This window comes from Colletotrichum tamarilloi (assembly GCF_030869305.1).
Source record: "Colletotrichum tamarilloi strain Tom-12 chromosome Unknown Scaffold_5.1, whole genome shotgun sequence".
Taxonomy (NCBI): Eukaryota; Fungi; Ascomycota; class Sordariomycetes; order Glomerellales; family Glomerellaceae; genus Colletotrichum; species Colletotrichum tamarilloi.
In genome coordinates this window covers 891,078-903,179 of record NW_026849388.1, presented here as the reverse complement: position 1 = coordinate 903,179, position 12,102 = coordinate 891,078, and the positions used below count along the sequence as shown (strand labels likewise).

Here is a 12,102-nt window from a genome sequence, read left to right as displayed (position 1 = left end):
GTCTGACTGTGAGCAGTGGGAAGGGTGGAACCACAGCCGTGTTGAGAGTTCCCTCTTCTTCCTGTTCTTGGAAGTTGAAGCATCTTTGTTTGGTTGACGGCCGTCGCCGACAGGTTGGATTGGGTTTCGTTGGCAGGTCTGTACAGTAAACTGCGTGTGTCTGCCAGCTTCGGTCCAGTATTACACACCATCAAATGCTACCTATGCCAACTTGCTTTCCTGCATGTTCTTTGCGTCTGGATTGGATCGGCGGACCTGATCTGATCTGATAGATACGAGACCGAAAGTGACGGCGAACATGCAGGCGAGGCAGCCCGAGTGGGATTCTAGCAGTATCCATCTTGGATCCATTGTGACTTGTTCCGAATTGACGCAGTTGCGAGACAGGGCCGATGGATTGCATGTTGCGGTGTTGCTGAAGAGATTTTGAGCTGTAGGGCCGAAGAACTACCAGAAAAGCACCAGATTCTAAGCTGGAGATGGAGAATCACGAGATGGGACGAATGAGATGCGGCCAAAGCCATGGCAGGCCCGCGCCACAGGAGTGGGATAACAGCACCACGCAGAGCCCATTCCCCATTTCGGGAGCTGCCGGATCCATGTCCAGATCCTCGTCTTTTTGGTGAGCCTCCTTTTTTTATTCTGGGATATTCTTTTTAATCCCTCTCTGCCCGTTTCCACCTGAAAGAAACTCCCGCAATGAACAAATGTTGCTCGGAGCCATTGGGAAAGAACAACAGAAGGTCCGTCATATCATGACACCACTCGCTTGTCCAGAAAGCAGGAAACGCGGATAGTCGGGATGCGCACCTTCTTCCCCACCCTACAAAGTACTTTCCATGCCTTCGTCATACTATGAGTACACTGAGAATACGCCGTACAATCTTCATTCGACATTGGCATTTGGGCCATTTGGTGGCGGTGATCAAGCAGTGGAAGCTCTGGTGGAGATCTACTACCCTACAGGGTCCATACACCCTTCCGCTGACGCCTGTCGCTGCGATCTCTCGGCATCTGAACGGCCTTACTGGGACAGAAGCACCCAACGCCGGGCATCGTTCGCTCCTTCTTCTACACACCACCTCATGCCGCACACCACCAAACCCGCCGAAAACAGTCCAGCTGCCTTGACCGTTCCAGGGGTCTAGTTCCCGCCCGTCGACGGTTCCGTCACTGTTCATCATCATCAACAACAACACTATCTCACTGTACAATTCACATGCTCCGTGTCAACTTCTGCTCCACGATATCGAATCCAAAGCCAAACCCTCTCCATACAGAGCTCCAGATGATGCGTTATATGCCCCCATAGGTTTCAGCAAAAGCCGACCATACTCGGCCGGACAAGTGCCAAGCAAGCAATCACGAGCCGCGTAAAAGGTAGCTAACTCGAGACGAGCCTCCCTAGGTTCTCGTGGACATTGCCTACTGCGTGCCATGTTTGGAAAGGCGCAGCAGCCGCACGAGTCTTAGTCCGAAGTCGCAGGGAGGTGGCTGCGAATAGCTTCAGAGTCCTCATCTCCGTTCGCCCAGAGCGGGACCTGCGGATCATGCAGCTCGCAACCCCTACTCAACAACACCGCGCCCCGTCCGACACACGATACGGCCACACAACACACATAATCCCTGAATCAGAGCAGAGGTAGGAAAACAACAAAGCATACGCTGCCTCAACACTTGGACTTACTGCTAATACCCTAGCTGATAGGAACTTGTCCCCCCACAATCCCCCGCCCTTTGGTGCCACTTATTCACGCCTCACGCTGCACCTTCGGCTGCAAGCTCGTTGCTCATGCTGTATTCCCCCAAATTTCCGCAGCACTCTGCCACCTGCTTGCAAAACCTCCACCGACATACTCCAATAATGAGGGCCAGCCTCCACACCTTCGCTCGAAGGGAGCTTTGCAAATCCAACCTCCTGACGCAGACAATGCCCACTGCGTCTGACAGAGTTGCCCACAAGCGTGGCGGCTACGGATGGGGCCCCGCGAATCTCAAACCCTCCCCCATCTATTCCCCGCATACCGCCTATGAATAGCTGAACCTCTCACTCAAACAGTTGATCCCATCCTGCCTCAACACGCTCAGAACCCCAACCAACCACCCTTCCTGCTTCTCCAGCTTTGCGGGGAAGCTCCTGCAGCTCGAAACCCTCGGTCAACTCCCTTACTTTGCCTGCCAACAACTTACACTGTGTGCGGCGCACTATGTCTCGAGACCCCAGTCAATGCTGACGCCCGGGTTCATCCCCGGATCCGGTAGTGCGGCGGCTTCAAGGACGAGCGGAGGGTTGGTTCTCTGAGATTACCGGTACCCTGCGAGTTTCGGCCACCTCAGTCAGTCGGGGACGGAAACAGACGCCCAGTCTGCTCCGGAAGAGCGGAAGACACTGCCAGAGACATCTGGCCAACGTGGAGAGCAGTGAATCTGGGGCTGAGGAGACCCCGCGCAATCCCCATGGGCCTCTACGAACTACGCGGAGAAAAGTCACTTACCTTGCCATCGAATCAGGCGCAAATTCGGGGCTTCTGGCAGTAACCGATATCCCGAGCTGGGCAGTCATATGCCACCAAAATTTCTCGGTCCTGTCGAGAAGCTTTTATCAACGAAATATCCGCTTCTGGCTTTGTATTAAGTTCGACAGCCAGCACTCAGATTTCGAGGAACGAGGTTGGGGCAACGGAGCTCAACGCGCATCAGCCTGCCTCTCCTCTACGAAAGCGGAGCACTTTATGTCTTCCTCTCATGTTGCGGGTGGCAGCGGCATCGTTCAGTCACTGCTCTGGAGCAGCCTTCCTCGAATGCCAGCATACGACTGAGCGAGATGAACATCACGGGAATTCATCGCCAGATCCAAGAAGTGATTACGAATGTCGAGACTGGACCTGGGCTGGATGGTTACCTGCAAGCTTACAGGAGCCATTCAAAGTGGTGGCCATCAATTTCTTGCTATTCTTCCGACATTTTGACAAATTGCTTCATCTCAAGTGAAAAGGCATGCCGTTTACAAGATGAACGCTCCAAAGGCTGTGCACTGTCCGATCTAAGACTGACAAAGGGTTTCAAGATGGAGTGAGGACGATCATAATCCCATTGGTTATGGCAGGGCGACATCGTTTCCTTTTCGAGCCGATCGTGATACGACGGTTGTACGATACCTTGACCTGAAGTTTTGACAGCTGCGACAACGCTGAGAGTCTAACCAGAGGGGGAGAAACGGTCTGGCGTATTAGTCTACGCTGTGACCTGTCCAAGTTTGACACGAGGCAGCCCAAGCTGAAGTTTCTGCTTCGATAAACGCTCTCATCTGGTACTGATGTCAAAGCTGTCACGCACGCCACTTCCGCGTTGTCGAAATACACAAGTTCAGGGGTGCCATTCAGCACATCACACAACTTGGCATGAGGAGAATTTCGCCGACTGGCTTCCTGAAGGTGATGAACCTGGATCTGATCTCCCGCCATTGTGGAGCCAGTCAGGGCTTGCGTGTGGAGCCGGCCGATAGGACTAGTGATTCATAGAGTCGTACTCGGACCCAGAGAATCATCCAATAACTGAGTGGGATCGATAGCTCAGTGGTAGAGCGAGAGATTGCAGTGACACGCAGTTTATCTCTAGGCCCCGCGTTCGAATCGCGGTCGGTCCTGTTCCTTTTGTTTTTGCGAATACCTGCCCCCAGATCCTCGAGATTAAGCATTGGAAGGCTTCCTCCAAAGCCCTGGTCCTATTTTGCCATCCTGAATTGTTTTTGGGCTTGCATGCCAAACAAGCATCCGGACGTGATGTGACACCGTCCTGTCCTCGCATCGGAAGCCGTTTAGACTCAACGGAGACATTGGCCAGTGTCATGCGGGGGCTTGGCCGAGTCCCCCCGCCTTTACAGCTCACCTTCTGCGTTGTAAGTGTCGGAACGTACGGGCAGCCCAGACGATTGACGCTGGTTTAGTGACATTGAGACAAGTGCAGTTGCATGGCAGATCCTGGGATGGTCCGTGTAAGACGCTCGATCACGATGCATGAGCTAGGTCTTCTAGCCAATCGTCTTCTCACCTGAAGATGATGACCACCAAGTCCAAACGAAACAAGTGAAGGCATACCCCAAGTGGAGGGTCGAACCTAACCGCGGCCTGAGCAAGCACACTTACATGTGCCGCTCGGTGAGGATTGAAACAACTCAGTTAAGACGATGCTGCTCCTACCTCCTGCCCAGCCTCTTGGTGCTAAACATTGGTTGTCCCTAGTTGCAGAAATTCTACAGTCTTGAATTTGCAATTCGATCTCTAAAACCTTTCTTCTCCTCAAAACCACCTCTTCACCTGTCCCGGAGACACCTGTCATTACAGGAACCCTCACTTAGTGTAATTGCTGGGAGATTCAACTCGCACTTCCATCAAGATGGGTTTACTCGAGAGCTTGACGGCGGCTAACCCGCTCTACATCGGAGGCTCCATCTTTGGAGCCTACCTTCTCCTTCTGGTGTTCTTCAGGGTTAGAATGGAGTATCTCCTCAGAAAGTCTGGTGGTGTGAGAGCTCCAGTCATCGCTTCCAACCCCTTTACAGGTAACAATGAGAAGGGTCCTCTCCCCGCACCAAAGATCGGGCGGCTAATTAGTGCGAAGCCATTCCGGTATTCTTGCGGATTGGACGCTATCAACTTAGGCACCAGCTCCTCGAGGGATTCAACACTCTTTTCAGCGTCGCTACCCCTGAGTCTCCGAACACAGTCGAGATTGGCTTCACGGGCAAGCTCCGCTTCCTCATCACGAGAGAGCCGGAGCACATCAAGACTGTCCTCACCTCCAAGTTTGCCGACTTTGGAAAGGGGCCCATGTTTCATCAAGTCTGGTCTCCGTTCCTGGGCGACAGCATCTTCACTACGGATGGAAAGACGTGGCAGGATAACCGGAGCTTGATCCGGCCTATGTTCATCAAGGATCGAGTTAGCGACTTACACATCTTTGACAAGTGGACCAACATCATGATGGACAAGTTCCCGGCGTCAGGAGTCACCTTTGATATTTCGGATCTATTCTACCGTATGACGCTTGATGTGACGACCGATTTCCTCCTTGGACATGGTGTTAACAGTCTTGGCAAGTGAGTAGACCACTCATACATACAATTGGCCCTGACGCGATGCTAATCTACCTGACAGCCCGAAGCATCACTTTGCACACGCATTCAACGAGGTCCAGAGTTATCAAATGTTTTACACAATCATGGCGTATGTGTCCTTGACGAAAGTGAACAGAATCAGCCGAGCTGACCCAGTGCCAGACCCTTTGAGAACATCTTGCCCCACGGAACTTACCATCGCGGCATCAAGGTTATTGAGGAGTTTATCCATCCTTTCATCCAAGAGGCTCTGGCCTTGCCGCCATCAGAGCTCGAGAAGCTCTCCAAGTCTGACAAGGATTTCACTTTCCTTCACAACATTGCTCGTTTCACGCGCGACCCCAAGGTCATCCGCGACCAGCTCGTTGCTATCCTCCTCGCTGGTCGTGATACCACTGCTGCAACGCTCTCGTGGACTCTCTACGAGCTTTCCCGCTACCCTGCCACATATGCCAAGCTGCGCGCTGAGATCCTGACGACCTTGGGACCCAAGAGGGCACCGACCTACGAGGACCTCAAGAGCATGAAGTACTTGACCAACTGCCTCCAGGAGACTCTGCGTCTGTACCCAGCGGTGCCTTTCAATGTGCGCTCCGCGTTGACGACTACGACCTTGCCTGGCAGGAATGGCAACCCCGACATCGCCGTGATCGAGGGAGATTCAGTTGTGTACAGCACGCTCGCCATGCAGAGAAGGCGGGATCTATATCCTGAAGTGTCAGAGACGTTTGCGGACCCGGCCATCTACAGCCCCGAACGGTGGGAGCACTGGCAGCCGAAGCCATGGCAGTATGTGCCGTTCAATGGTGGTCCGAGAATTTGCGTTGGACAAAACTTTGCCAACACGGAGATGGCTTATACGAGTGAGTGCCCGTCCTTGTCCTCTCCTGCAACTTTTCATCTTTCCGTTCGGGCCATGTGCTGTGAATATGGTGATATTGCTGAGCAAATACTAACACGCACCCAGTGGCGAGAATTCTGCAAAAGTTTGACAGGCTCGAGTACCGCGGAGATTGGAACGCGCAGGTCATCAGGGCCGAGATCGTCGGCGCGCCGGGCCATGGCGTGCCTATCGCGCTTTTTGAGGCTGTCGATGGTGAGATGGCATAATTGTCAAAAAGCCGCAAAGACGGCAGCGAGCGTTTCTCAGTCCTTGCGACGATGTAACGAGAAAAAAACAAAAACAAAGGGCCGCAGTGGCATCTACGAAAATAAATCACAAAAAAGGACTACAGCGACACTGGCTGGCTTCGTGTTATGGGACATGGGGGTAACGAAGAGCCTTTTTAAGGTTATAGTGAGATGAGGATGATCGACTAGGAGGGAAATAATTTGGTCGATAGTTTGATCGATTAGCGAGTCGCCGAGTCCCTCTGCGGCATGGATGTCAATGAGATTTTTTCGGGAGTTTTTGATACGCTTCATAAGGATCGTCGTTGGCTTTGCGCGGTACAGAAACGCGGCTCATTCTCTTTCTCAACATGGCGTGATACGGCAGCATTGAATACGGAGTAGAGTGACGGCGACTGATATCAAAATCGGTTGTCACATATCTGAACGCGGAGTGAGCACGTCTTGCGTCGCACCCGTTCGGATCTAATTACCACCAGCCCGAGGGAGCCCCAGGGGAGAGATTCTTGGTTACGACATCGGCGGTCAATCACTGCGGTGGGAGCATTAAAGAGCGACAGGGGCCCCCGGCAGCAGCTCATTTCCATGAGCCGGTTCCGACTCGCCGCGTCCCAGTCGTATAATGAATGTCACGTATCTTGTGACCTAGTGAAGCGGGCGCGGGCGCACGGTTTATGTGAGAGAGAGAGAGGTAAGACGGCACCTAAAGATTGAATACACAAAAGTCGTTTTTGCAGGTGGCAGGAGACGCGTATGCTAGCTATGGGTGCGTTGTCAGTGTTGGTGTGTCAAGGGTTTGGATGTGAGAGATCTGAAGTCTTTAAGGGACGTGTGCCGTTCGATGTTGGGGCCTCGTTCAATCTGTGCTTGAATATGAATAGTAAAGAACGGCCGGACCCCTTTTTCTGAACGGACGCGGGGGTAAATGATGTTTGGGCTGATGGCTGATGGCTGACGGCCAGACGTATGGATGTTTGGTTTTTCGGGGCAGGGGGCGTTCTCCCTCAGGGCTTCCTGTCAATTGAAACGGGATCACGGATAGACGGAGAGCCAGAAGTTGGGGGTCACTGGCGCTGGGCTTGGACTCTCGGAACTCCTACCGAGCTTTCTCTCTTAAGATCAAGCTCAATGGCTGTCTCTTTTGAAAAATTTGTGGCTAGAGAATGACCAGTGAGACGTGCTTGTGGAAATCACCTGGGCTATGACATCAAGAGAACAAAGGAATGGTGGACTTCTTCATCGTAGTCTTGTGAAACACGCCCCGTTCGAAGAATTCCTTTGTTCTCTCTTGCGTATGGATTGCAGTTGGTACGTCAACGGTAGCGACCGAGTAACACGAATGATTCAGGTATGACCGCTATATAGGAATGTCTGGCTGTCGTAGAGACGGTTATAGAAACGATTAGTAGAAAGTGTGCGAAGTAAGGTACTACCTATCCGTACTAATGTGAGGTGAAGCTTCGGTGTGACGAGATTTGTGATTGGATCCTTCCCGCCAGACCGCCCTTCAATAACCCCTCCAGCTGGTGGGTTAGAGTGACCCGTTTAGGGAACAGAGTGGCAGGGTTTATTCAGAAAAAGAGCAAATCGACCCAGTTGGTTTCAATACCCCCCGCCTGCCGATGTTCTCCTCTCATGCTCTCCCACATTTCCATTGGTGCTTCGAACTGGCTGCAACCCCATTCCAGGTTCTGCTCTCCCACCTCAGCTCTCCCGCTCCTACCTGCAGCAAGCTGCGACCAACAGGCGACCGTCCTTCCCACGGGACCGACAAGCACAGGGCAAGGCAACCCAGGCACCGCACATCACTTCCCACCACCACCACCACCTTCCCGGCAGACTGCTCCTTCGCCCAACCGGCTCCAACCCTGAGGATTGACAGCCGACCTGCTCGCTGCTGCTTGCTAGACGTTGGAAAACCGTCCATCCGCAAAACCTCTTCACTTTTCTCGGCACATCGCGTCCTTCCTTCTTCTTCTTCACGCTCGGATACCTGCACCCTTTCTTTCTTTTTTGGAACACCCCATTAATTCCTGCAGGGCTTGGGGAACGTTTGCCCGCCTGATGTCACTGTACGTTCCCTCCTTCTTCATGCACAATCGATTGTCTCGACCAATCGACTGAGACACAGAAATTGACGTCTTTCGCAGCTTTCCATCAGCCACTTAGACACCAACTTTTTCACCTTTTCGACTTACACCGCTCGGCGCGCCTACCGCACTAATTTTGCCGACTCCTACCTACACCTACCTTGCCATACTCTCATTTGGACTTGCGATAGCGAATTCCGCGACAAACACTTTTTCTTTTGCATTCTCAATCACGTCACTGACCTACCTACCTGGGAGTGACCTCTGCGACGTAATTCTTCTCCGATAACTCGTAATCTCAGATTAATCTTGCGACAACGCTCGCGAGCCAATGGCGATAAAATGAGCGCGACTCCCACGAACCGGCTCAGACTGACGCCGGGCAACTCCCCTTACCTTCAACAACGATCTAACCGAACACCAATCCGAGGGCGCCTACCTCACGAGTCCCGGCTTTCCCTCAAACGAGTCATTGGCACCACCTGCGCTTCGCCAACGGGTTTCGATACCGTAAACTCCTCCTTTGCCTACATAGCAGGCGGCGCCGTCGTTGTTGTCGATGTAGACGGTGAACACTATGCCCAGCGCTTCTACCGAGCCCGCCCGACTGCGACACCCGTTTATGGCTCGACAACTTTGCTGAACAACTACTCAGCGCCTTCCACGCCCAAGGCCAACGATAGCAGGAATCGCGCCGCGATTGGGGTCCGGGAATCGCAAAGTTGGAACGACTCTCCGGGATCAACATGGACCAGCCGCGAGCGCATCAAGGCTGCGACGTGCCTTGCGCTGAGTAGAGATGGGCGGTATTTGGCAGTTGGAGAGACGGGTTACGCTCCTCGCGTGCTCATTTTCAACCTCGAGGACGCATCATCTGACGTTCCATTGGTCTCAATCAGCGAGCATGGGTTTGGTGTGAATGCAGTGGCATGGTCGGCAGATACCAGGTGGCTTGCTTCTTTGGGTACGGCCAACGACGGCTTCCTCTACACCTGGAAAATCGACCCTCGTACGGGTGCTGCCAAGTTGTACCAGCAAAACAAGTGTACCTCCACTATTAAGGGCATGGTCTGGATGGGCTGCAGCCTTGTCACGCTCGGTGTGCGACACATCAAGATTTGGAAAGTCGAGGAGACTCAGACCTCTTCCCCTTTGAAGACGAGGTTCAATGAGGGCATTTCCACACCCCAGAGAGTCCTCAACGGTCGCAACGTCCTACTCGGATCGCTCCTGGATGGTACCTTCAACTGCGCGGCTGTCGTCGACGAAACGAGCATAATCATCTGCTCAGAGGCTGGCGACGTCTGTGTGGTGGAGGATGACGGCAAACAGACAAAGCTCGTCAAGTCACTCACTGTCGACTTTCCGATCACTTCCATCACCATCAGACATGCCACTGCATATCTCTCAGGAAAAGAGGGCCAATTCGCGACTCTCAGCGTCAAGGCCGTCCTCGAGAGTCTCCCAGACGGTGTTCTATCGAAAAGCGTCGCGCCTGCTGGTCTGGTAGCTATGGGTTTCTTGACAGAAAACCTAGTAACCATCGATGAGAAGCACACCGTAGATATTTGGAGCTCGAGCTATCAGCCGGGCCAAACGGTGGACGACCCGTCACACGTTTCTATACCGGGACACGGAGACCAGATTTTGGGCATTCAATCAATGTCAAAGCCCAACGACCAAGGGGCAGATTTCTTCACGTGGTCCGGGTCTGGCAAGGTCATTTTCTGGGACATGAAGGGCAAAATCAAGTGCTCCCTAGATGTGCCCATTGAACAGGTCATCCCTGAGAGCGAGATGGACCCCGTCAATCAGCTCAATGTGGTCCGAGCGACTAGAGCTGGGAAGATGCTTGTAGCAGCCGACAAGTTTGGTGTTCTGAGGGTAATTGACCTGACCACAAAGGAATGCTTGCTTGAGACGAAAGCTCATTCGTCCGACTGTCAGGGTGTCAGCATCTATGAAGACGACAACAAGTTCCTTCTGGCTACATGGGGCAGAGACCGGACTGCGCAACTATTTCACCGCACGTCGGGTGGAGAGTTCCGGCACTTCCAGACGCTGGAATTCGCTGCTAGGGTTGTTCAAGTGCTAGTCCAATCTGAGGACAAGATAATGACTTGTTCCATGGATAGGACACTGCAAACTTATGACATAGTCTGCAAAGAGGATGAGGAAGACGAGCTTGCGGCTCTTCCTTCTAGGGCAAACACCCTGAAAGCAGCGCCAACGTCGTTCGCCCTAGGTCAGGATGAGAGGACTGTATTCGTCTCCATGCTGGATCGGTCAATTTGCCAATACGATCTTTCCAATGGCCGACTTCTTAACTGCTTCAAGTGCGTTGATGAGAGCGGAGCTGAGACTGCTATCCTGGAGTCTCTAGTTTTCACTCAGCCTGCCGGGAGAGAGTCGGGCTTCTTGCTGGGCATATCGAATACGGACAAATCCGTCCGTCTTTACGATGCTCATTCGGGCCACTTTGTAGACAGAGAATGGGGCCACACAGAGGCTATCAACGGCGTCACGTTGACCGATGATGAAGATGGGTGCCAGAGGGTCATCAGTGTAGGATCTGACGGGACCGTGATGCTTTGGTCTATGGAGACGGACAACACAACTCTTTTATCTACAAGTAGAGATCCATCTCCGATGAAAGACGGGTCCGCTTCCACCAGACCACCACTTCGACGAGTTCTCTCCAAAGCAGAGCTGGCCGAGTTTCAGCGTCCAGCCTCTGCTCAGGGTGGCCGACGATCTCCGCCCAGGACCATTCGAAGTCGGACTTCTCGGTACGGTTTGAGCAACAACAGCGTGAGCACGCCCAAAACAGGAATGCAAAGCAGTCCGCTAGCTGAAGACACACCATCACGACGCTCGTCCGGGTCTGGCAGTCCGCCCATCAGTCCGAAGTCGAGGGCATCTAGGCGACCCTCGCTTCCGTCTTTGGGCCTGCCGCCGAAGAAGAGCTCGCCCAACTTGCGCGGATTTGGCAGCCTGAACATGGCTACAGAGCAGGCTTGTCGTACGTTGAGGGCTTATAGAAAGAAGCTTTCCTCTACGGAGCCACTCAGCGAAGACGTCATCTTTGAAATCGACCAAGAGTTGCGCCTGACAGCGGCCGCCCTCGGCGACAGGGCTACGAGAACCAAGGCCATGCACGACTCAGCCCTCTTGAGTGGTCTCCTAGACCAGTATGAGGAGCGCCTGGCCTCCATGCTTGACGAAAAGCTACGTAATACCTTTCAAGGGAGAGAAGTACAAACTCCCAGCGAGGAGCGCGAAGAAGAGCTCCTGGCCGTGCGGCCTGACACTGCCGGCGGTGAAACCACCTCTACATCATTCCCTTAACATACTCTCATTGTATTATTACATCAATCCTTCCGACCGAACCCGCATTGTACAACACCTGCTGGATATAACGGCGTTACCTGGAAAAGGACCCTGGCGTTTGGGGGGAGATTGATTATCGACCTACTTTACAGCACAAATTCTAGATGTGCTCAGCCTTGGACTTTGGGGATATCGCAGGCGGAAAGGGGCATCGTAACCCCTACCTTTGAATTGTCGGTAAATATTGTCTATTTGTTTATCCTTCACTCTTTCGACACAGCAGTAGCGACTTTTTTTTCTTTTTTATTCCTTTGATTTGCGAAAGAGGGACACATCCGCCACATACATTAAAAGATCACGGAGTCCTGAGGGGGCAGGGGCGGCGAACTGGAGCTAGGAGTTTTCAATGTGCCCAAGGACATAATGGGACAGAAA

The 12,102-nt window shown here is 53.0% G+C and overlaps 3 protein-coding genes across 3 annotated transcripts; 2 read left to right on the top strand and 1 right to left on the bottom strand.

The window, feature by feature from the left end:
• Positions 1-326: 326 nt before the first annotated feature.
• Positions 327-524, bottom strand: CTAM01_02409 (uncharacterized protein; the record flags this gene model as incomplete). The annotated part of the gene is made up of 1 exon (XM_060518447.1): positions 327-524. The coding sequence occupies one exon, from the start codon at positions 522-524 to the stop codon at positions 327-329; it is 198 nt and encodes a 65-aa protein (XP_060387080.1).
• A 3,871-nt stretch (positions 525-4,395) lies between these two features.
• Positions 4,396-6,226, top strand: CTAM01_02408 (cytochrome P450; the record flags this gene model as incomplete). The annotated part of the gene is made up of 5 exons (XM_060518446.1): positions 4,396-4,561; positions 4,621-5,098; positions 5,157-5,225; positions 5,279-5,979; positions 6,084-6,226. The coding sequence occupies 5 exons, from the start codon at positions 4,396-4,398 to the stop codon at positions 6,224-6,226; spliced, it is 1,557 nt and encodes a 518-aa protein (XP_060387079.1).
• A 2,453-nt stretch (positions 6,227-8,679) lies between these two features.
• Positions 8,680-11,685, top strand: CTAM01_02407 (WD domain-containing protein; the record flags this gene model as incomplete). The annotated part of the gene is made up of 1 exon (XM_060518445.1): positions 8,680-11,685. The coding sequence occupies one exon, from the start codon at positions 8,680-8,682 to the stop codon at positions 11,683-11,685; it is 3,006 nt and encodes a 1,001-aa protein (XP_060387078.1).
• Between the last annotated feature and the right edge of the window lie 417 nt (positions 11,686-12,102).